We start from the raw sequence: 24,828 nt of genomic DNA, 5'->3' as shown, positions 1-24,828 counted from the left end.
ACGCTGTGCTGTGTGTGCTCTAGATAATGTTACTTGCTAAATGGCTGACATCAAGAAAGTCACTTCACCTTTCTGGGCCTCAAATCTCTCATCTGCAAAGTGAGGGAGGAGAGTAACAGCGCCCATGTCTTGGATGGCTGTGATCATGAAATGAACTGATTGATGCACAGTGTTTGGGTCTTTTGCCAGCACTTGGCAGATATCACCTGTTGAATGATTAGTGTTGGCTTCCATGCACACTATATCTGATCTGATTCCACTTGGTCATTTAGATTGAATAGTAACTATGTCTTAAGGCAGATAGTGTCTAGTCTTCCAAATCTTTCCAGCTGAACTTCCACTTAGAACATACAGTGCCAATGCAGCCATGCCCTTCTACCTACTATAACAAGTCCCCAAACAGATGGAAAAGCTTGGGAAAATTAGGACAAGAAAAAGAAAAACATGACAGATCTATGCTAGAGGCCATGGCAAGTTACAAAGGTGAAGAGTAGCTTTGAATGTCAGCCTGATGGGCAGATACCAGACACGAAATACATAGACATAAAATGATACAGTCCCCAAGGTCAGGAGAGCCCACCACAGAGGATGTAATGTCAACTTTTGGCCCACAAGGCTTTGGCTTTCTCTCATTGTGCCAGAAATGAAGCCCCAGGGGCCACGAGTCCAGCCTGCACTCCCATCTTACGTGTCTCACCTTGGGCAAGACCCTCTCTAAAGCTGGGTGAGGCCAGTCCAGTAACATCTCTGGGCTCAGATTAGAGGCTCCAAAGTTCTGTGATTTTCCTCCATGTCAGGTTCAGCCAACCACAGAATGGCACTTGGGTCAAAATGTCTACTACTTTTTTGCAGAACCAGGTAAACGCTGGATACAATTCCATGATTGTGCTTGGGCCCCTCCTACTCGTTAATAATACTATCTTCCCATCAGGCTGTGTCTTTTATTAACTTTATTTCCAAGGCTTTGTAGGAAACCTTTGCACATGCTAAGTGTTTAACAAACGTCTGAACAATGGGCTGATGCTTTATTCCTAGGAGTCCTAGTTCCTGGTGGGCCTGGGTACCACTGCTGCCTCAGGCAGATGGACCAGCAGCCACAGCCTCTGCTGCTCTGCTAGCCAAGAATTGTCCCCAAAGACTAGGAGCTGACCCTGAAGCTCTGTATGAGGACTTCTATTGTCTTCTGTGGAAAAAAAACTAGAAATCTTCAGGGTCACAGTCTGCAGAGGATTCCCAAAAAGAGCTATTAATCTGCCGCTCAGGATGTTGACAGGAGCCTATAAGAATAAAATCAGCATGATCAGGCCTCTCTTCATGCAGCAAAGATACAATCTGGAAGCACCTTGATGGCTTCATGGTGATCAGGCCTTGGTCAGCATGAATGTAGAGCAGGTGGCTGGTGTTCGATTTCTTTTCTTTGTCTCCATCAAAGCAACACCATCTGCCCACAGTCATGGACAGGACAGCATTTCTTGATCTGTGTTTCTTTGGCAGGTGGGCTGGCAGCTCTCTAGCCTCTAGGGAACTTGGTAAAGAGCACACGCTGCCCTTGCATGTCCCAGTCAACCTTCCCGAGCCCCTCTGCCTTGGTAGGCAGAGCATCAGAAATGTGGCAGTATGGGAGCTGGAGCTAGCTGAGTGGGGAAGGCAGCCTCTGACAGGTCCTAAGTCCTTCCGAACAAAAGGAATTCATCAGTGTGCAATGTCTTCCTGGCCCCACCCAACCACAGGGTCATTCTCCATGCCACAGTGGTGCTTCAAAAATGCTGGTCCCAACAACACCTTTCCAATACCTCTCCAAACATCTGAGCCATGAGCTCTTACAGGAAGGAAATGAGAACATCCTTTATGTCCAATCAAAGTGTGGGCTGAGGGGAAGATAAATACCCCTCCCAGACTTTTCCCCAGAGAGATCAATGCCTGATCTTAAAGTAAAAAGCCAGGAGGTGGTCATTCTTGACAAATGTTTGAAGGATTCGAAAGCTTTTCTTAGAAGGCACTTAGTTCTATTGTGCTCAAGCCCAGATTCCATCTGTGTTGACTAACTGGAGCCCTAATCTGAGGCTCTGATATCTCGGACTTTCATCTGGCTCTGAAGTCCAGAAGATGGGGAGTGGGGGAGGGGCTCCATGAATTCAAGTCAAGCTAAAATAATATGGAAATTCACATGGGCCCTTCCACTTCCCAGAAGTTCTCCTATCTCTCTCTCTCTCTCTGTCTCTCTGTCTCTGTCTCTCTGTCTCTCTCTCTCTCTCTTTCTCTTGCTCCAGTACTGGAGAATGAAACAAGGGCTTTCACACTGAGCTACACTTTGGTTTTTCATTTTGAGACAGGATCTTACTAAGTTACCTAGGCTGGGCTCTAACTGGCAATCTTCTTGCCTCAGTCTCTCAGAGTGCCAGGATTACAGGCATGCACCACACCCAGCTCTCCCAATTCCTTGTGGCAAAAAAGTCCCCCTCTCCTTCTCCAAAATGTACTAAGTACTTTTAAACCACATATTTTCCTCCTCAGGCCAATGTGCAGAGTGGAAACAGAATGAAAATAAAAATCTCAAGGAGCTAGGCTCTTCTCTAGCCAGATTTTTTTCTTTTTTTCTTCCTTTCCTTTCCTTTCCTTTCCTTTCCTTTCCTTTCCTTTCCTTTCCTCTCCTCTCCTTTCCTTTCCTTTCTCTCTCTTCCTTCCCCCTTCTTCCTTCCTTCCTTCCTCCCTTCCTTCCTTCTTTCCTTCTTTCCTTCCTTCCTTGCTTCTTTTGAACCATGAACACATCCCAGAACCTCCCCTCAGAGATACCCAAGAACCATTCTCCAGCAGAGGTGGACAAGGGCTGAGGGAACAGGATGGCAGGTAAGGAGCTGGGGCGGGTTGGAGGTGATCCCTACTGACAAGTGTGGCTAGCAAGGTCCACCCTCGGGCTTCCCCGCCTGCCCCATAGCTTCTCCACCTGTCAGAGACAGGTTAAACAGTTTGGGATAGGTTGTTCTATCCACATGTTTTCTCTCTGCATGCTATGACATCTGTCAGACATGTCTACTTCTCAGCAACATCACAAGTCATCCCCAAGTCTCACAAACATGAAGAGCTCTAAAGTGTGGACAGAGAGAGGAGGGAGGAGAAAAGAGTCAAAGAAAAAAATCACAGAAGGCTGAAAGTCCAAGAGTTGCTCTGCTCTGTAGTAAGGGTCTGGGAAAACTCTTCCACTGCTGCCTGTTTGAGTCCCCAGAGAGATTGCTCTGGGTGTGAATTCTTTCCCTGCAGCCCACCTTGTCCAGCTGGCCTGATCTGCCCCTTTGCTCTCTCCTCAGAACTGCAGTCACTGAGAACCAGCTGAAGGTCACAAACAGGACAATCTGAACTCCTGCACTCCTGCCAGCCCCTGTGGCCTTAGGAATCATCTAATGTTCTGTCTCAGTTTCCTCATCTAAAATAAAGGGAGATCCAGAAATGGGGGTGTGTTTTTCCACATGCCAGCTCTGACCACAGGTGGTTTCCTGGAAAGCCACTGTGGAGGAGTATTCTGAGGACCGGGTCTGAAATCATTAAGGAAGAACAAAGTAATAGATTAGCAATGTCTGCCACAGGCATGGGAATGGCTGTTGTATGATCTACACCATCCTTGCATATCTTGCTCTCAACTGTCCTTCTACAATGAGCATCCAATGACTCCTCCCCTCACCCCTCACATCTTAATATTTTTATCCCTCATTTAACTCTGAATCATGTACCATTCTCTGCTTTCCTGTCACTGCCTGATGTATATTCCTCTTGCTCCTCTAAATGGACTGCAGATTCTCAAAGAGAGCAAGGGGCGTGACCAGAGTGCCTGGTTCAGCATGTGATTCACAAAGTCGGTGCTCCGGCAGGCATCCACACATTGACAGGCTGGTCCATAGGGTCTTGCTTATGACCCTTTCAGGATACTTGTAAGCAAGAGAGAGTTGGCAATTCTCTGAAATCAAGGACTTGTGTCCTCCTGTTGGCCAAACACTGTGATTTGATTCCTATAGGGGGAGAGGATGAGAAAGGGGAAGAAGAGGAAAGAGGAAGAAGGGAGGAGGAGAAGGAGGTGGAAAAGAGTACACTGCCTCTCACTCCACTATTCAGTTGTTAAGTGGAGACACATAAAATAATGAGCAGAAAGGGTGTCATCTGACTCACACTGGAAGAGGCTTCCCCTGCCCTTATTCCTGAGGGACTGAAGATATCAGCATGAGTCCTCACATATGTGAGGATCTATCTGCACATCCCCCATGCACCAAAGAGATGCTACTGTCTTACACAAACTGTATTAGAGCCAGAGAACTGCCCTTTCCCTCCTGTTCTCACCCTTGCAGCTCATTGAAGCCAGAGACTAGAACAACCACGGCCACCATACAACATGCACTCAGGCAAGTCCCTCTGAGCTAATGCTGCTCTTTAATATTTGCTCCATACTAACTGAATTCTCCATATAGTCAGACAAGCTCAAGGAAACACAGATAATGGATTTCCACTTATTTACATGCAGGATGACAGAATGCATGGCTGACATTAGCCCCCAAAACACATATTTCAAAAAGAACATACTGCCAAATCCTATGGAAACATTGTAGCTCAGGCCTGGAGGCAGCAAAAGAGAGGAAAGAAACAAGTGTTATGGCAACATCGCATCATGACGTCTCACCTGGCCCTCACACCACTAGACAGAAAATTCTCAGCATTTGTCCTCTTCAACTCATTTTTATATAAATTATAGAAATGAAACAGTGAGAAATTTCACTAAGTCGTTCTGAAAAGAAAAGAAATCAAATCTCTGGTCTGTGCATGCACAGATTCTACAAACAGGTGATATATTCGCCTGGCTTCAGCACACTAAAAGCAAGTCCTGTACAGAAAATGGGCTGTAACAGCATCCAAAGGGTCTTACGCCAAATGGATCGTTCAGATCCCTGGACGGCACTTGCCACTAATTACTTCTGCTAGGTCTGTTGACATCAAGTTCAAGGAATCTTGGCTAAAATTCCAATTTATGAATCACACTTCCAGGCAACCGAAGGTGGTCATTCAGATTTACATTTAAGAAAAGTGGATGCTGTCCACCTCCCCGCGGCAATTTTCATTTCTCATCCATTACAGGCAAGCAGCCCACACAAGCCAAGGGGACAGGAGACCGCTTTGCGCAGAAAGGGTAAGCAACTAAAAATACACTCTTCCTTCCAGGGAAAGAGGAGGTGGGAGAAAACGATAAATATAAGTTTCTAAAGAGTAGGCATAGCTGACAGGGGTCTCCTGAAAGGGGTATTTTACCAAGATAAATGGGATAAATGCAGCTAATTAAAGCGAAGCATCAGTTTCCTCACATGTTGGGCAAATGTGGGGGGAAAAATTCCTCGGGAAAGTTTTGTGTTCAAGCTGCGTAAAAATGGGATGGCGGAAGGCAAGAGAGGGTGATGGTGAAATACACTGGGTTAGAAAAGATGTTGGTTCTTCATTTTTAGTGCCGGTGATTAAACTGAACACATCTTTGTACGTGCTTACATTCACTTTTAGGACTGATGATTAAATTGAACAAATCTTTGCAAGATCTTTATATTCATTTTTAAGACTGATGATTAAATTGCACAGATCTTTGTATATTCACACATTCATTTTAGGAGCGATGATTACATTGAACAAATCTTTAGAAAATATCTACTGGTAAAAAAAATGAAACAATTCACTACATTCAATATATATATATATATATGTGTGTATATATATATATATGTGTGTGTGTATATATATATATATATATATATATATATGCACACAGACACATAAATGACAATTTCAGAATTTAGGTTAGCAGAATTTTCAGTGCCCCACACATGAGAAGTTAAATATTTATTATATTTTCAGATTCTGTCTTTCTAAATTTAAAAGATTTGTAGGTTTTTCAGCAATGATCTACAAATAAAAAGACATTAAAAGGGTAGACTCTGCAAATTGTACAAGAGGTTCTTTTTAAAAACAGTTTTCATGACGATCTGTTTACCTGGAAGACTCCACAAACCAGAAACTTCCAGAGTTCTTAATTTTTTCTCCAACTCAGCTACTCGATTCCCCAGGATTCTGGAAAGAGGGGAGAATGACAACAGATTAATGAATAACCTGTCAGCTTTCAGGGCTGAGAGGTGGCTTCCAGGGAAACCTAACAATGCCTGAATAGAGAAAAAATGATTTGAAATATAAATAAAATGCCAAAAAAGGAACGCATGTATGTCTATAACATATACTCTATTGAGTCATATAGGAAAATAGAAACTAGGGTGAATGATTATATATACATGTGTATATGTGTATCTACCTACATCTATATCCATATCTATATCTATATCTATATACCATTCAAGCAGTCCTCTTCCACAACATGGATCCCTTGGGAAGCTAAATAACTATTCTACGATTGCCCAAAACATCTTATGGAATTTCATATTTGCGAATTGCTCATGGTTAAAGATAACAATCTGGATTACCTTTAGGAGTACCGTACCTTGATTCTTAGGGTGGATTAGATTTTCTGGAAACAACTGAGTCTAACTAGTAAGATGGGTGAACGTGCTTGGTAATGTGGCTTTTAAGTGACTAAAATAATAAGATGGATCTTTGTAGACCCACAATGTGCCAGGCATTTCCATAGGCCGAATGTTTAGCACAATGCCTGATGCAGGGTAGGTCCTCAATACATACATTTGATTAAATAAATGCTTTTCTTTTTTGTGATTTGTAATTACCTATGGAGCAAATTAAAATAAGTATTTCAAAGGAGTTTTCAGGAATTTCAGAATCAGTACAATACATTATGTTGCTTTTGCATTTTGACTCACTGGGCTATAGCAGACTCTAGAATATGTATTGGAATACATTCTTGGAAGCCAAACTCTGTGTATATGCACAGGTGGATATAGATGTGGACATGCATCCTCCCTCTATACACAATTAAATATAGCCAGGAAATGATTTGATCCTCATCAAAAGCTTCAATCACTTTCTATTGGCCTGGAAATTGAAAAATAGTCTTTATTTTATTTGGGGGATTTTCTTAGCACTGCTGTGTTAAAATGATGTGGAAATCACTATAATAGCCAAGTTTCAATTCCTTTCAGCAGGATAAATCAGAACAGCAGAATTATTCTCCTACCTCTCTTTAGATTCCAGAGATAGCTGCACACACCCACATACATAGAGAGGCATGAATATGTATAGGTCTGCACATATATACGGCTTTGGATTCATCCTTATTTTACCTGAAATGACTTGTAGCATCTTAATTAATATTCCCTTGGAGTTCATAGCACACTTTGACGTTACTGTATGCAGTTTTCCTCATCTGGGTACTCAGAGCTTTGCTTTTCTTCTTTTCTTTAAGTCTTAAAATTCTGCATAGTCTTTATCAGTTACTTTCCACGTCATTCCATTTGTTGGGCCTTTTTTGCTGTCAGGTTCTTGACCTTTCCATAGACACTGGTCCTCTAATCTTGCTTGCAATATTTTGCTCGGACCCCCTGATCCCAGCTCCCTTTCGCCAGCTGATGGGCTGGAGATGTAATCACAACGACACCCATTTCTTAAGGAAATGGGAACATCTGTTCACAGCAGCCTCTCAGAAACAAAAGATAAGGCTCCACTTGGCTGGGCGAGCTGAGGGATGCCGATCAGGCTGCATGTGAAAGCGTAAGGCAGATGCACTTGGTTCTATTTTCTCTGGCATTCTTGGACAGCACAGCCATTTCTCCCAGAACTGGAACAACACGAATTCAGAGGTATCCCCAACAATGGACTTCCAGGAACTCTGTCAAATTGTCAATCGTAGGTGTTTTCTTTTGGGGAGTTTTTCTTTCTTTCTCTTTTGGTGCTGGGAATCGAACTCAGGACCTTGTACTTGCCATGCAGGCACTTGTGCCACTGAGCTATATCTCCAGCATGGTGCTTTCTTTGTGGACTGACACTTATCCACTTCCCAGCATCTGACTCAGGACTAGAGGTAATCAAATGGGCCCAGGAGAAGTTGTGGTAGTTGTAATAACAATAACAAAATCAACAACAAAGTGACTGCACTGCTATGAAGAAAGAGCCAACTAATCTTTCCTGCATCCTCATATGAGGCATAGGCCACACAGAACATAGCTGTGGAACATAGCTGGCATTATCTCATCTGAGTTGACAAAGGCCCTGCAGTGGACATTGTATTATGATGCTTCTTTTACACACATGGGCACAGAGGAACAGAGAGGTTAAGCAATTTGTTTGAGGACACACAGTTCATCTCAAAGCAGTCTCTCCCAGTACTCTGCTCATTGAAACCCAGGATGCAAGTGACAGGGCTGAGACAACAACAGACTACAAGAAATGGGAACAGAGATGACTCCTCCAAGAGTTTAGCAGAGCATGCAGGGGGAAGCCAGGGCAGTGGCCTGTGGGTGGCTTTTTGGGGTGGGCGGTAAGGTGGGATATTTTTAAATAAAGCTTTTATTTAGGATTTTTCTTCAGAGCAGGGGAGTTCTCAGTCTCTACTTACCTAGCCATCCAGGAAGATCCACAAAAGAGGTCTTCAGATAGACATTCCAGCGTGGTTTCTTTCTCACTACAACCCATCCCCATTTTTATTTTTACTTTCAGACAGGGTCTCAGTAAGTTGCTAAGTTAACCAGGCTGGGCTAGAGCTTGGGATCCCCCTGCCTCAGCCCTCCAGAGTGTTGAGATTACAGGTGTGACCCATCACACCTGTCTTCAGCATGGTTTCTGATGAAAACAATATCACTGAGGGTGGCAGGGTTAGGAATCTGCATGGATAGAACTAGCTCAGGGGGCTGGGGATTTAGCTCAGCAGCACAGCGCCTGCCTGGCAAGCATGAGGTCATGAGTTCGATTCCTGGTACCAGAAAAAACTCAAAAAACCAAAAAAAAAAAAAAAAAAAAAGCACTAGCTCAGAAATGGCCCACTGTGGTACCTGCAGGAACCCAGGAGTGAGCATTCTTGAGGGGCCCAGTCCTACAGGGGATGGAGACAACTGTGGCCCTACATGACCTGGAGAAACCACTGTCCATGCTCTTACTCCATCTGGTGGCCTTCAAACTATATTGACACCTTTTCCTCACTACCCAAGACCTTAAACTTCCAAACCCATTTGCCACTGGTCAGGGAAGGGGAAGAGGAAACAGTTTTAGTGGCAGCAGTAAAGTATGTTAACATATTCACCCAAATGCACCATCCATCTCTGGGACTTATGGGAAAGCTGGGGACCAAAATCACGTTCAGGGAAACATCACTTTAGCCACTGACTCTCCTATCAATGCTCTGTCCCAGTTCATTGGATGAATGGGCCCAATCTCTTCTTTAGCCATAACTAGACAACTGCCAACTTCAATTTTAGTGAGAAGAACCTCAAACAAATTGCCTAGTCACTGAGTGTCACTTAAAATGCAAAGTCCAAGTATTATTCATCCATCTTCAAGATGGCTCCCTGTGGACTATTCCCTAATGGGGGAACTGTCAGGCAGTGGGTCACCAGCAGGGGGAGTATGCATCCCCGGAAAGGAGGACTTTCATCCTCTCCACCTCACTATCCCAGAGCTGTTTTATTATTTCGGTTGCAAAAGTAAATCATGAGCGATAACAGTAAGCAAGCCAAATTCACAGTCTATTCTTAGCCCTTCCTTTGTAGTATAATTAGTTTCTTTACACACTCTCAAATAAAACATTTACTGAAAATATGAACCTTAAGACCTTCTGCATATTAAAAAATGGCACATTAGGCCCCTTATGAACTGATATGTAGCAATCTCCATGATCGATTGTTACGGAGGAAATCAAGGTGCAGAAAAAGAAAAAAAAAAACCTTTTCTGTATGAATCCTTGCTATCGTTTGTTTTAAAAAATGTGTGTAAACACCTGAATGCATTTGCTTATATATGCATCCTTTGGATGTGAGGAAGGGTAGCTTCTTCCATCAAAGAGTTTGGGTAGCTGAGGGGAGGCGACTGGAAATTCATGGTTGTTTAAACATGGAGTGGTTCAAAAATTATTTTAAAATACTAACCATGCACCAGGCATGGTGGCAAATACCTGTAATTCCAGCACTCTGGAAGGCTAAGGCAAGAGGATTGCAAGTTGGAGCCTGAGCTGCAAAATTTAACAACTTGGTGGGACCCTGTCCCAAAATAAGAAATGAAAAAAGGCCTGGGGTTGATGTCAGCCTTCTGGATAGAGAGAGAAAGTGCTCTGGACCTAGGGAAGGCCTGTGCTGGCAGTGGCTGCGGTGAGAAGCACGCAGGACATCAGCCTGCCAGGGGAAGCAGGAGTCTTCTGCAGAGGAGAGGCGCCCTGGTGAGGACTCAGCCTGGTTGGCAGCACAGGCCGGAGGAGGCGCTCAGCACTGTGCCCAGTGGGGGTGCACAGCTGCGCAAGGTGCGTGGCGGGGAGGAGGGGCTGGACCCTGAGGATGGAGGTGGCGATGGTCTGAGGGGAAGAAGACAGAGGGGCACACAGGAGAGGTCTCAGAAGGCCCATACTCAGGAAAGGTGTCACAGACACACACTCAAGACACTGTCCAGCCCGACCACTGTGAGGATGTGGGCATTAGGGGAACAGGAGCGGAGGGTTTGAAGATGGTCGATTATCCGTCCATCAAGCACCATGTGTGCTCATGGGAGCCGGTGCTGCACTACACACTGGGGGAGTGGAGTGACCGTGACAGGCACAAACATTCAGGCCTGGGGCAGCTCAGACTTGAGCGGTGCCAGCTCTGCCCAACCGCCATGAAACGTTCTTCAAAACACACTTTGAGTGGTGCATTCTACTCCATCTTCTAGCTGGACTCTAAGTCTACATTCTCCAATTAACAGATACGAGGGCTGTCTCCATTTCTTCACTCTTATAAAAGAATCTATAGTGAACAACCTTATGTTTATACCTATAGGGAGTCATTCTGATTTTTTTCTTTAGGATAAATTCCTAGAAAGAGGCCACCTAGGACAAAGGGCACAAACATGTTTAAGTAATTAAATTCAGAAAGGTTGTTCTGAGCCTTGGATTTGTTGAGTGGGAGGAGCTGAAAAGACACCGGGAGAAACTGTCAACCTAGCAGCTGGAAACGGGGACCTTGCCCTTGATGGAGTGGTGGAGACAAAGGTCTAAGAAAAGAGTGTGCAGAGAGTGAGAGGCAAAGGCAGAGACAGGGCGTGAGGTCCTGGGGCAGGGAGGGCAAAGCGGAGCAAGAAACAGAAAAAAGAGGCCCTGCAGGATCAGGCTGGGGGATGAGGAGCAGGGGGAAAACGAAACAACACCACAGAGACAGTTGGAGGCTCAAAGGGAAATTTCAAGATGGCGCTCTGATGTGGAAGAATTACAGAAGAATGAAATTCAAAGGTGGAGTCTGCAGACCCTGGTGACTGGCTCAGACAAGTGAGTGGACTTTGCAGGAAGAGGTCTCAGGAGGTAGCAAGCCAAGGTCATGTGTCTTTCCGCTCGTGGACTCTCCTGGGCTTACTGATGTCCCCTGAGTCTGCATTTCTAATGAAGCGGGCCTCCCAGGTCACCGCCAGTGGCGACCTCCAGGACACACTTTCCCAGGGGCCACCGAAGAGTCCAGGTGGTCTTTTTTGAGCAATGCCGGTGGATCAGAAACCTAGGGAGACAGAAGGTGGAGGAAAGGCTTCTGTGCTCCGGGTGAAGGGGCAGAAGTCGGAGGAGGGGAGGAGTTGAGGTTGGAAGAGGAAGTCACAGCAGAGTAAAGCCCCCAAAGGTGACCGTCAATGTGAGGCACAAGGTCACCGGAGGGGCCACGTGTTGCTGAGGCAGGAGGAGCCGAGGCGGGAAGACACAGGTTTCAGGGAGGTGGCAGGTGGACGGGCTCATGCTGAGTGGTCCCTGTTTCTCTTGTGGTCACCTGCTGAGAACAGATCAGACCTGAGGAGGCTGGGAAGAGCCCACCGCCCTGCTGAAGTGCTCTGTGGGGAGGAAGGACAGGGGCCAGCAGGACACGAAGATGCCACTCCTTCCTCCTCCCTGCAGCGCAGCTGCCCTTTGGCGTGGGGAGGCTTCCTTGGGGAAGGTTTCACTGTGCAAGACGGTTACAAAATTCTGGGATCGATCACCCTTGTTGCCCCATGAAGACGCTGGCCGCCTTTCACTGCGCCTTGCCTTTTTCCACATACACCTTCATCTCCTGTGCGGTCTGCCCAGTGCTCCGTCTTCTGTCTTCTCCCTCTCCTATTTTGTTTTTACAGTACTTTCAATTATCTCCCAGTGGCCCCTCCACAGTGCCCGGTTCTCCCACCCTTCCTCTCCTGGCTCCGAGCCTAGCATCTTTCTGCGTGTCTATTCTGGTCCAGTGAGCATAGATCTTGGGAGCAGGACTCACATACTATCGAATCTTCAGAGGAAAACCACAAGCTCCTCTCTTATAAATTTCAGGACAGTGACAGCAGAGTGTTGGACCAAGTGCCAGGCCCCTCTCAGGGCACGTAGCACATCACCAAGTCTCACCGTGATGCAAATGTGTTCCCCAAATTCCCATGTCAGTGGGAGCTGATTAGGAAGAGATGAGGTCCTGGGGGTGGGACCCTGTGGCAGCATTAGTGAAAGAGCGACTGAGCTAGCACAGGCTGTCTCACCACCAGATGTCCTTTGTCATGTGGTAACACAGCAAGAAGCCCTCTTAACATACTGGTGCTCTGATCTTGGCTTCCCAGCCTCCTGGGCTGTAAGAAGTAAATTTCTTTCTCCCTCTCTCTCTTTTTTTTTTTTAATAAATTACTCAGTCTCAGGTATTCAATTATAGCAGCAGAAAATGTACTAATGTATGTAATACTCATTGTTTCAATTTAGTGTTTTATTCACCATTATCTGAGCATCTTTCAGTTTTGCTCTGTTGCTTCTAACTGCTACTTTGACTTAATTTAACTGGCTTGATTTTATAGTCAGTGTGTTTTAAAAATCCAATAAGCTGGGCATGCTAATACAAGCCTGTAATCCTAGCACTCTGGGAGGCTGAGACAGGAGGATTACAAGCTCAAGCCCAACCTGGGCAATTTAGCAAGACCTTTTCTCAAAATAAAAGATTAAAAATAGGCTGAGGATATAATTTAGTTTGATGGTCCTAGGTTCAGTCCCCAGCATCTCTCTCTCTCTCTCTCTCTCTCACAAACACACACACACACACACACACACAAACATACACACATTGCATTCAGTTTTATTTATTCGTTCTTTCTACCACCTTTTTTTGATGACCTGGAAGAGAGCCATGAGCCTCCCTTACAAGTCCAGCTGCTTAACAAAGTCAGTGCCTGAGTGGTTCCTGCCAGTCACAGCCCTTCAAGCTGTCATGGCACTGAGCCAAGTGTGCCCCTAAAAACAGACCTGGAAGGGAGGTAGGGCAAGTCACCCAGGAAATCACCACAGAATCCATGTTACTCAATGTGTGGCCCCCTGTAAGTCTCCAGGAAGTGACCACCAGGATTATTGCTTTGCTCGATCCAGCCTACAGTCAAGACCCAGGCTGTTCTAAAGAAAAAGCATGGTTCTAGTTTAATGCATGTCCTTCCAAAACTGAGGGATATCACCTTCCTCCCATGAGGCTTGTGGTTCCACCTGGCTGCCATTCCCTTCTGGTAGCCTCTCCCCCTGCCCTCCCCACCCCACGGCCTCCCCTAGAGTCCAGCCACCTACTTGTTGGTTTGCCTCTGGTGCTGAATGACCATGTTTTTCTCATGGATAGTCTCCAACAGGGCAGTTGCCAGAGATTTCAGGTCTGAAATGGACTGCGGTGTAGCAGGGAGACTGCACCCGTGATCCTCAGAGAGCAGATCCTGAACTAGATAGGACAGAAAATTGACAACTTGGCTGTCAATTCACCTAGGAAATGGGACTGCAAACCAATGTCAGTTCTTCCTGGATAATGGGAGGTTCTCAGCTTCTAAATGCTACTATAGTGTATCGAGAGCTTGCCTCAAGCGTCAAGGGTAAAATAAAATACAGTATGAGAGTTAAAGAGAAGAGAAAAAGTCCTGGAGGAGTTTTAGCATCCACACCCTCTTTTTTGCAGTGCTGGGGATGAAATCCAGGCCTTGTGCATACTAGGCAAGTACTCTGCCACTGAGCTATACCCTTGGCCAGCCACGATTGTTTGAGATAAAAATATTTGCATTTGCCCAGTATGTTTAACATGTTCATTCTACTCACTGAGACTTAAAACTGAAAAACCAAAATAAGCCCAAACCCTGAAAAGTAGTGTTTCTTTCTGCTTCATAGGAAAGCAAGGGGCAGACAGACTAAAAACATTGGCTGAAAACCACAATGCCATGTAAATGACAGTGACTCCTCACTCTGAGATCCTTGCTTTGTATGAGTTTCCTACAGTGTGCTACCTTAGCAAGCAGCAAGACAGTGTAGGAGGTTTTACATAACATGCAAAATTTTTTTGAGTTTCAATAGCTGCGCCTTATTTGAAGGTAGTATACAAAAGAAAATATATGGCATAGCAAACTAGTAACTTCACAGATGCTAGTGTGTAGGACAAAGCCAAATAAAATGGGTCACCTTATAATTGATTTAAAGAAAAATATCAAGCAAATAATAGCCTAGGTGGTACAAAGATATGGCGAGGAAATGTAAAGCAGCCTGTAAATACCTGCATGTTGGGAAAGAGTTCATTACACACTGACTGGCTGTTCCTGGAAGCTTATTACCCCACAGACTGCCAAGTTACAGTCATGGCCAAGTTCAAAATGGAGCCAAACAACAATATCCTGAGGTCAGTGTAACTACAGGATTTAGACCGTGTTAAGAGGTGCAGTGTGCACACCCTGCCCTGGATGAGTCTGTTGACCTATCAGTCATCTACGGACAACTCTGATAGGAAATTCCCCTGCTTTCTGCCTAGTTGCCAAAGTATCTAAAACACAATTGCTCCTTCATCTCATGCCACTTATACATGTATAAAGGCATAAATAGTCCAGGGGTGGTAGGAGCAACTTAGCACAAACCAGGGCTATCTTCTCATTTATTCGAAAGAGGGTATTTCTGTTAATATAATGTGAGATTTCATTAGCCTCTTGGGCAATAAAACACCATTAATAAATAATATAAGAATACAGTCTGTTGGGCCGGGGATATAGCTCAGTGGCACAAGCGCCTGCCTAGCATGCACAAGGTCCTGAGTTCGATTCCTGGTACCAAAAAAAAAAAAAAAAAAAAAAGAATACAGTCTGTTAAAATCACTATGACTTTCATTTGTGATGCTGCTAAAACTCTCCTCCATTTCTATTTGTCTGGGCTCAAAATGGCTTAAATGGCTCTCCTGGCAGCCACCCCCTTCTGCAGCATGGCTAATCTGCACGCTGAATCTCTGCTTCTGTCTTTGCCACCCGGGGCTCTTTCAGATACTCAGAGTCAGAAAAGTGTCCTATGAAGAAGTCTGGTTTGAATGCACCCAACATCCTACCCTATCACAAAAGTAACCCACATTTTTTAGGAAGGGTAGATAAGCTGAGATATAACACAAATGTACAACAACTACACTACTCCTCCCAGACACAATAAAGCAATAGTATAAATCTCTCCTTACAGCTCTCTGTATACCATTTCCTGTGTAACTACCTGTAGCTAAAGAAAAAAATCATGCAATTTCAAAAAATGGAGAAAGGCCCTGCTTTTTTTCACTTAACAATACTCAGCATCATTAACACCCTATAAAACATAAAATTTAATGGCTGCTTTAATAGTCCATATATAGATACATAATAATGCCTTGAACTACTGCTGTATATTTATATCACTTCCAGTTCTTTATTCTCATTAATGTATGAAGAATTTTCTGTAGCAAGATGTTCGCATATGTTTATAATTTATTTCCTGCTCTTTCAACAGGGGCCAGTTTCAGACTTTTTTTGAATAGGTTGCCATAGATTGATAGGCTTGGATTACTAATGCTGATAGATCACTGATGATAGGCTTTATGCAGTAGGCTTTTCAGAGGGTCAGGCTTGGGACCTAATTCTGCAGCCACGTCTGACTGGGTCTCCACGCTCACAGCCCATTTGCAATTTATGGCGTCCAGGGCTAAACACAGTTGGGCCAGTTCACATTTTTAAAGAGGATTGTAGTTTTCTTTGAAAAACATTTCTAGGATGCTCTTTTCTAGTGCAGTGGAAACAAAGAAGTTGCTTGGAACAGAGCCTTGCTTGTTAGATAGCCGGGGACTCAGCACTTTTTGTCTAAGCCTCTCAGCTCGGATGGAGACGGCCCCATGGTAGCTGCTGGCTGCACTGGAAACATGGGCCGGCTGAGCATGCGCAACTTGAACCTGTGTTTAGAGCTGAATTCCGAATAGTAAGCGTCAGAACACAAGCTCTCTGCTATTTATTCCCCTGGCCTGTTCCTGGAAGATCATTATTTTTCATTGGAATCGACAAGAAGGAGGAACAAAAGTGCAATCCATAAAAGCTTGTTTGAAAAAGGCACATGTGCCACGGTAAAATGACTCCGGCAGCTACGGGGCTTTTCTCCTCGGATGGCAGAGGCCAGGGGAAGGGGAAACTCAAAGAGGTTGAAGCACGTCTTAGCGAAGCTCAATCAGTGCCTGGGGTAGGGCAATATATTGATATAGGATCGAGTCATTGGGAAAACCTGTAGCGCACGGATTCTCAAAGCGGGACCGCTGAACCCACAGCAGCATTATCTGGGAATTTTTTGGATATACTATCAGGTGCCCATCCCAGACCTATTGAATCAGGAGCGCTGGGGCAGGCCTGGTAATCTGGGGTATAATGAGACTTCCAGGTGATTCCCATGCAGGTAGAAGTTTGTTGACCACTTCTAGAATCACCTGGTCTGCATCTACAAACCCAGCAGCTCAGCCGTGATCAGGAGCACACCAGAAGCAGTTTGTGTTTATAAGTGGTCTCACCTGGGCCAGGAGTGCCTACCTTGCTTTGCAGACAGGACTCCAGTCAGAGCGCTACTGCTGGATTTGCCCTGGCCCTTCGAGTTTTTCCGTCTCTCGAGAGCGTTCTACAGCAGAAAATAACATAAAAACACTTGTTAGAAAAATCAATGATGCAAAAACACCTCACCGGAGGAGAGGAGATGCAACCACCCATTGGCACCAGCAACTCCTTGCAAAATCCACATGCTGCCCTGACATGTGGGGTCCACAGTCCTTGCCAAAGTTAGGGACTTTACAGATCTAGGAAGAGTTTTGTAAAAAGCTGCTGCATAGCCAAATGATAGTAATTATAGCCTCCTGTATTCAAAGGGTGCTCCAGGAATGCTCATTAAATTAAATTATATCTGAAGTCACGACGCAGTCTAATGTGTAAAGTCTAGTTATGGAGATCCCTTTGGAACAGACATGAAATGGAGCATAGGTTTATTTTCATGTCCCAGTAGTGGTCCCTGGATTGGAAAGAGAGCCATGATCAATTAGTGATGTCTGTCACAGACACAAGACTAAGGCAGTACACATGTGCTGCCTATGTGTCTTTCCTTCAGCAAATTCGTGCATTAAAGTTGATGTATGTATCAGTGCTTGGCATACAGAACAAAATAAATGTTAAATTAATGAATCCACATATTTTTTAATTACATAATAAAAGCTGAATGTTCCTTTGGCCGCATGTGTATCTATAGATTGGTGTAGAATAATGTATGCCCCCTATGGAATGGAAAAGCATGGAAATTTCTGAGAACAAAAGCTCATGCCAACAACCATGACAATGAGCGAGCTCTCCCATGCATCCCAATGGCTGTAAAACTTCACTCACAAGAAGAGGAATCAATCTATTTTCAAAGCAGAGAAACCCAGGAGATTTTTCTAATTATAACACTTACAACTAACATCTGCAGAAATAGATATTATCAAACTAATGGTGCTGGAATTAGACTAAATAACAGTGGGGAGAATTCAAACGCCCTGTCCTTTCAGTGTGACGTGAACATTATCGTTCAGAGTGTGATTTCCCAATCTTTGTTTCTTCCTCCCTCAGAAAGCGTTTCCTTATGGATGATTATGAGACAAATAGCATCTGACGACTGCACATTTTCCAGAGAAAATAGAAAGGAACCCTAACTTCACATAGGCTGAGGCTGTCAAGAAGAAATGTCCGGATTCTGGACGCCCCAGACGCTTGGTTTACTTCAGCCACAGAAGGGCTCTGGCAGAAGGTGCTCTGATGCTGTTTGCTGTTTGGGGTTAATTTTTACTGGTTACCCCAGTTAAAACTCTTGTGGGGATCTCTCTTTCAGGGCAGACAAGTACTGAAATATCTTTGGCACATAAAAGAAAATTTAAATAGGATGACATTTAGATGTACAATGGCGAATCACCGTCATCACCATGATTTTGCTACCTTGTATTTGGCGATGTTTGATTTCAAGAGGTTGACCTCTTCGTGGAGTTGTTTTAATCTCTCTTGAAGGTACCTGGAAAAGAATACATCTCACCAGGATGTGTTTGGGAGCAAAACTAAAAAACATACACTAAAGTATGAGAGGAAAAAATAAAAACGACTTGCAAGAAGAGCTATCTTTTGCACATAATGTCTTCCTTCTCCTTCCGGGGAGGAGGAGGAGAAAAATGTACATCTTTGCAACCTTTTCTTAAATGGATGTGATCAAGGTCAAACATGCCCAAATCACTGACAACCCGCTTTAAAACAGCCCTCGCAGAGATCCCCTAAGGGACACCAACACAGTTTTCACATAATTCTCATTAAGATGATTCCACCGGGAAGCAAGGCAAGAAGAGGCGACACCAGGCATAACATTAAGTGAGACACATACACACACTGAAATTTGCCTCAGGGAGAAGAAAGAGCTAGGGGAATTTCTCAATTTATTTTCTTATTCTTTTCCTCTCCTTGATAGCAATAACAAGTAGCTCCTGCTGGGTCCTCACCATGCCGGCCCAAGCAGGGAAGGTGTGGGGGAGACGGGGCTCCATGTGTGGGTGTGCCTTGCCTCTTCACTTAGTTTATGGCTAGTATGTGACATAGGGAGCACTGGGGACCACAACTTGCTTTTCACTTGTAAAGCAATTTTTTCAGATGTAAACAGGGCTGCGAAGAATTCCTACCTCTCCCACCCAGAAGGCCAGCATGACATCAAGCACAAAGACCACCTGCCTGTTCTCCATACACAGGGCGTCCACGTCGATGATGCGGTTCTCGTGGCCTCCCAGGATGTGGTTGAGCTCTTGGTTCAGCCGGTCCACTTTGTCCTGGTAGGAGGCCCGCTCTCCCTTGACATCCTGAAGCTCATCCACGGAGGCCTGCAGGTCGTGCTCCAAAGACTCGATCTGCAACACCAGACATACCCTCACTCAACGTGGTCCCCAAATGTGGGCATTTTGTGGCAAGAGATGGAGCCACTTGCCCGGCTGAGCGATTTTTAGAGAGCTTCTTAATATCACTTGCATGCTATAAAACCAAATGCACTGCATACTAGGTAAAAGCTAGAAGTGAGGGGCTGCCTTCCTGCTAAGCAGTCACTACCTCCCGGATGGCCAGGGTACAGCAGTTTGGGAGACAGACAGGAGCCACGCCCGACCCCTCCAGCGTGCCCTGCAGCGATGGCTTGCACAGGGTGAAGCCAGACCCTGGGAACCACTGCTGGCACCTTACAAATGCATATGTCTCCAGCTCACTCTGGAGACAAGAATCTTGTTCCACTCTTCAAAACCCATTAGCAAGAGGAAGAAAATGATTGGTGGGTTCTTTTAGCTGCTCCTAACTAGGACTCTGTTCCTGCTGAGATTTTACCTAACCAGCATCACTCAGCATTTTGGTGGAAACCTGCAAATTAGGGTCAGGTTGTCAGGTTTTGATTCCTCCAAGCCTAACCTGGTCAGGGGCAGTGTTTGGTTGTGTTCACAACAATGGCACCCGTGTCAGCCAGACACCCATGAGTCAGCTGGGAACCCGGGACAGCACCAGGAGTACAGCAGTCAGCGGCATCCTCTGTCCACCTCCCGCATTCAGGAAGATGCACGGCACATGTCTGCTCCTGGGTTGTGCCCAGCCGTGCAAACCCACCCCCCACTCTTGATTGACACTCGGGACAACCTGCTCCTTCGCTCGCTCCAGCTGCTGAACCAAGTCTTCCCTCTCGTGGGCTGCAAAGTGCCGCACACCAATTTCTTCGTCTCCTAGTCTTTGCTTGGCAATTGTCATCCTTAAGAGCTGCATTTCCCATTGGTAGGAAAGAGAGGGAGAGAGAATATTTGAATGAATAAATTCAGATAAAAACTCAAGGCCACTAGAAAGAAACTTTTGATAGAAAAGATTCTTTCAGGAAACACTAGGGATCCAGGAGTGGTGGTGCACCCCTGTAATCCCAGCACTCTGAGAGGCTGAGCCAGGAGGATCATGTGAGTTCGAGCACAGCCCACACAACTTAGCAATTTAGTGACATCCCATTGCAAAATAAAACATGGGCTGAGGGTGTAGCGCAGTGCAAAGGCCATGGGTTCAATCAATGGTACTGAAAAGAAAAAGAGAAAGAAAGGGGGAGAGAAAGGGATAATTACAATAATCTCAGATGTGGACTAGCCTAAGGGAAAGAAAAATTAGATTTTTTTTAAATGTAAAGAGTATTAACATTAGAAACAATGCCTGATGATAGAAGAAGGTTTAGTGAATTGTTACCAAATCAGGCAATGGGCAGAGGTGCAGCTGTCTGAAACCAGGGTCCCATGAATGGGGTGATACAGGGACATCCTTAGTATGCCATGTAAGTTGGAAAAAAAACACTAACTTTTCCATGCATTCTGATCAAATTTGTACTAAGAACTCATGCATAAAAGAATAAATGACCAAATACACAAAATATCAAAATAGTATGATATATGATATCTTGTAATTATAAAACATTATAACATTATGTTTAGGTGATGAGACCATATGTGCTGTTGTTTTCTAACTTGTTAAAATTGGTATGCATAAGCTTCATAGTATGCCTTTATTTTATACGTCTGCAAGTCCCTAGGCAGATAATTAGTGTTCAAATGCTATTTTCCAAGGGATCCCTGCAACACCTATAGATTTTCCGGACTCTGCAGCCCTACTTCCCAAAAAGGCCCAAATAGTGGGAGCCTGCTGAGGGTCCCAGGGAGAGCTGAGCGCCTCAGAGCCCAGGACCTGCCCCCCCCCCCCATGCCAAACTTGCTGCCACTGCAAAGTGATTTCCAAAGCCACAGCCCTGCTTCCCGGTGCGTGACCTTCGGCTTCCAGCCGAAATCCACATCTCCCTGCAGGGCACCCAAGGGTGGGTTGTTCACACATAAATGAGGTCCCAGGGACAGTGTTCCACCGCCCACATTTGTGACCCAGCCAGGACTGCCTGCTGGGGGCATGCGTTTCCTTTTTACTGCATGAATCTTGAGAGATTGGTTGTCCCTGCACACAACAGCTTAATTTTTAAAGCCCCTGAAGGATTTAGGGGCATAGGAAGTTAATTTAAGCCACGGTAGAATATTAACTAAATAGAAATAATAAATAACAGCAGTGAACTCGTAAAGAAATGATGACTAACGAAAAGTAAAAGCATTTTCCAAAGACATTAAGTTTGGAATCTTTCCTAAAAATGACTCAATTGACTCCAATAAATCTGTACTGGGTGCCGTGCGCTGGGCCGCAGCCCTGGATTCTGCGTGGTGTGTGGGGCAGCTGCCTGGTGCGGCCCCCTTCCGCACACAGAGTCGGCTGTGTGCAATGCAGTCTGATCGCTGCCCATGCCCACTGTCCCTGGCTTCTGTATTGTGAATGTGCCTACCCAGTAAAACTTATTTGTAACCCCCAAAACCATGGTCTCTGTTGGACACGCACAGTGCAGTCAAAGATCGGGTGCCCGACACGCGCCTTCCCAGCTGAGGTCAGTCGAGGCTACCTTCTGCCTTCTCAGTTCAGCCTTCACGCTGTAAGCTCGGGTCCTTTTCACGGTCTACTTAGCGCCACGTTTTCACATTTTTGTATCTTTGTGTGTGTGATCTTGCTGTTCCCCCCCCCCCCCGCTTTACATAACTGTCCATGTCCCTGGGGTACAGTGCACTATGGGAGTAGATGTAAACATGAGGACAATTACCGGGCACCCTCAAATATTCATTGTTTCTTTGTAGAGAGAATATTCAAAATCCCCTCTTCTAGCTATTTGGAAATAAACAGTGCTGTGGGTATTACTAACTAGAGTCACTCTATTGTGCCACCGAGGATGGGCAGCTGTTCCTCCTCTCTGACCGTAACTATGGGCTTGTTGATTGTCTCCCTCCATCTTCCTTCCCACCTCCTCCCTGGCCTCTGGTAAGGACCCTTGTACTCCCTACTTCCTGGATTCCAAGGGTGACTGAGACCATGTGGCACTTGTCTTTCTACACGTAGCTTATTTTGCTCAACATAATGTCTTCCACATTCACCCACGTGGTCACAAGTGACAGGACGCCACCCTTTCTGAAGGCTGAATTGTATTCCATTGTGTGTAGGAACCATATTTTCGTTATCCATTCATCCCTGAGGGACCCATAGGTTGACTCCATGTCTTGGCTGGTGTAACAAGCAGCACCATGAAGTCAAACTGAGCACAGGTATGTTTCATACACTGTCTTTGTTTCCTTTGGATGTACACCCAGCCGTGAGGCTGCAGAATCACATGGTGTTGGTGTTGGTGTTGGTGTTTGAGGACCCTCCATACCATTTTCCACAGTGATTACGCTAATTTGCATCTCCCCCACAGTTCATACGGGGTCCTTTGAGAGGGGCTGCAAGCGTGTGGCTGACAGCTGGCCCTGAGTGTGAGGCTGTGCCTCGCCTGTGGGGAATAAGCTTACTTCGGGCATGAGTTCCGGTGCTGTTGAACTCTGTCATTCCACGTTAATGAATGAACCATACGTTTTAAACAAGGCAACTTTAAATAGAAACACATAGGTTATGGTTGATCGGTTGCATGGTCAGGGGCTCACAGGAATCTCCTCAAGTGTCCCCCAGAAATGACAGCTCACTATCTGCAAATTCAGAGTCTGTAGCGACTGGAGAACTGGTCTGCGCACCTGCAAGCTGAAATGTGCAAGCGTCTTCCACCTCACACAGTTCTTGGCCCGGGAAGTGGAGACACAGCAGGACCAACCCCAGCTGAATGAGACCGGGTCCTCGGATTGGAAGGCCGAGAGGAGGAAACTCCACCTACTGTATAGGATGTCCTGGGGCCCCGGACTGAGTCTTTCAGGGGAGGGCATTTCCCTGAGCTGTGAAGCCTGAACTTTAAGTAATAAACACCACAGTGGCTTTGCATTCGCAATACGCTTCATTGAACATTTAATTCAGAATTGTACAGTTATGTTTGCTTAATGCCAATTAATTATTAAACATGTTTATTGAGGTCTGACAGCCATATAAGAGAGTCATCTTTTACATACTGGATGCCTGTTAAGCTTCAATAAATATGTTAACAATCATTTGGTGTTTAATGTGCATACAATATCGGCTGTTAAATCGCAGGCCTGCACTGGTTGAAACATTTTTAAAAGTGAGGCCCGAGTTGGTGCTAGCTGGATCATGAGCAGGGTGTGAGCCTCAAGTGCAGTCGGCTGCAGGGGCCGGAGGAGGTCACTGTCGTAGCTTACAACCCCGAAGGTCTAGAGAGAGCCCTGCTGGTCCTCAGCAGGCAGCTCACATGCTCTTGCATCAGCTGCCCAGGGCTCCTGTCCTAGCAAGCTGTGCAACCTTGAGAAATTGTCTAGAGACGTCTCTGAGCAACGGCATCCTTCCTAGTAAAAACACAGCATGAGAGGGGAACCTCATAGGAGGGCTGCAGGGTGCAGGCAGGGAGGAGGAGAAGGGGTGCAGACCATGGGAATTTAACAGAAGGAGGTTCAGATATCTGTGTGTTAGGACAGAAAGAGAAGGGAGACTAAAAAAAGGAAGAAAAGACAAGAAAAATAATTCCCAAATGCGGGTGTTGCTGCTCTTCCTATGCTCAGCGCCCCAGCCTGGAGTGAGGCAGGACAGGGACTGCATTTATTTATCAGATGTACAGAGATGGCACCGATTAACATGTTCAGCAAAATCAGACTGTTCGCATGCACACATCATTCTGTAGTTCAGGCAGCAACATCCAACCACATGCCCTGGACCCTGGGGACAATTTAAGGGACTGCAGGGGAACTGGAGCCGAATACAAGCCGATGCCTCTTGCAGGCTGACTTCAGCCCCCTCCCCGAGCAAAGAAGGTGGCTTCTCCAGGACACTTGCTTCCATACCGGAGCACATAAAGGACTTTGGTAAATGCAGGCTGGTCCTAGGAGTGGTGCTGTGACCTCAGTCGCCCCCACTGGCCAGCACAAGCTCTGTCCCAGGCCGAGCTCTGAGCCAATCTTATCTGTAGAGAGCAGGCTGGGATGTTTATTTCCCACCTTGGAAAAGGCTGTGAAGAGACTGCTCAGGGCACTTAATTCCCGGCCACAGGGCTGTCAGAATTCCACAGCCGGCTCCACGCCAAGCTGCAGAGTGGATCGGTGCCCTGCCTGGCCACCACACTGCCACCAAGAGCCACATCCATTTGCTGCTTTGGATGGAAATGAATGTCTGTGAATGAATTTCGGGTGGGTGGCATCTGCTATGCTGCTTAGCAGGCGGTCGAGCTGCAGCTGGGCTGTGGCCGGGGGACGCGGCGCAAAACAATGCAGGGAAATGGTTTTGGGGTGCCCTTCTCCAGCTGCCAAGGATAGGCCCAAACTAGGTCCTCCAAGCCTCCCTGGCCTCCAAGGGAGGAAGGCTTGCTTCTTGCTTGGATATCTTTCAGGCTGCACCTCTCATAGCCCC

At 45.7% G+C, this 24,828-nt stretch overlaps 1 protein-coding gene across 1 annotated transcript in view; it reads right to left on the bottom strand.

Moving 5' to 3' along the window:
* Window positions 1-24,828, bottom strand: part of Ccdc149 (coiled-coil domain containing 149) — a 95,757-nt gene that overhangs the window by 12,579 nt on the left and 58,350 nt on the right. Inside the window, exons 6-12 of the mRNA XM_013503308.1 lie at window positions 20,083-20,199; window positions 19,144-19,316; window positions 18,370-18,442; window positions 16,948-17,032; window positions 13,691-13,835; window positions 6,014-6,090; window positions 4,567-4,599 (exon numbers count right to left, since the gene is read on the bottom strand). Coding sequence (XP_013358762.1) covers window positions 4,567-4,599; window positions 6,014-6,090; window positions 13,691-13,835; window positions 16,948-17,032; window positions 18,370-18,442; window positions 19,144-19,316; window positions 20,083-20,199 — 703 coding nt within the window. The remainder of the gene's footprint in view (window positions 1-4,566; window positions 4,600-6,013; window positions 6,091-13,690; window positions 13,836-16,947; window positions 17,033-18,369; window positions 18,443-19,143; window positions 19,317-20,082; window positions 20,200-24,828) is intronic.

The sequence above is a fragment of the Chinchilla lanigera genome, unplaced genomic scaffold (genome assembly GCF_000276665.1).
Source record: "Chinchilla lanigera isolate Chin_1 unplaced genomic scaffold, ChiLan1.0 scaffold00079, whole genome shotgun sequence".
Lineage (NCBI taxonomy): Eukaryota > Metazoa > Chordata > Mammalia > Rodentia > Chinchillidae > Chinchilla > Chinchilla lanigera.
The sequence above is the reverse complement of the archived record's forward strand: the minus strand, read 5'-3'. Positions and strand labels throughout refer to the sequence as shown.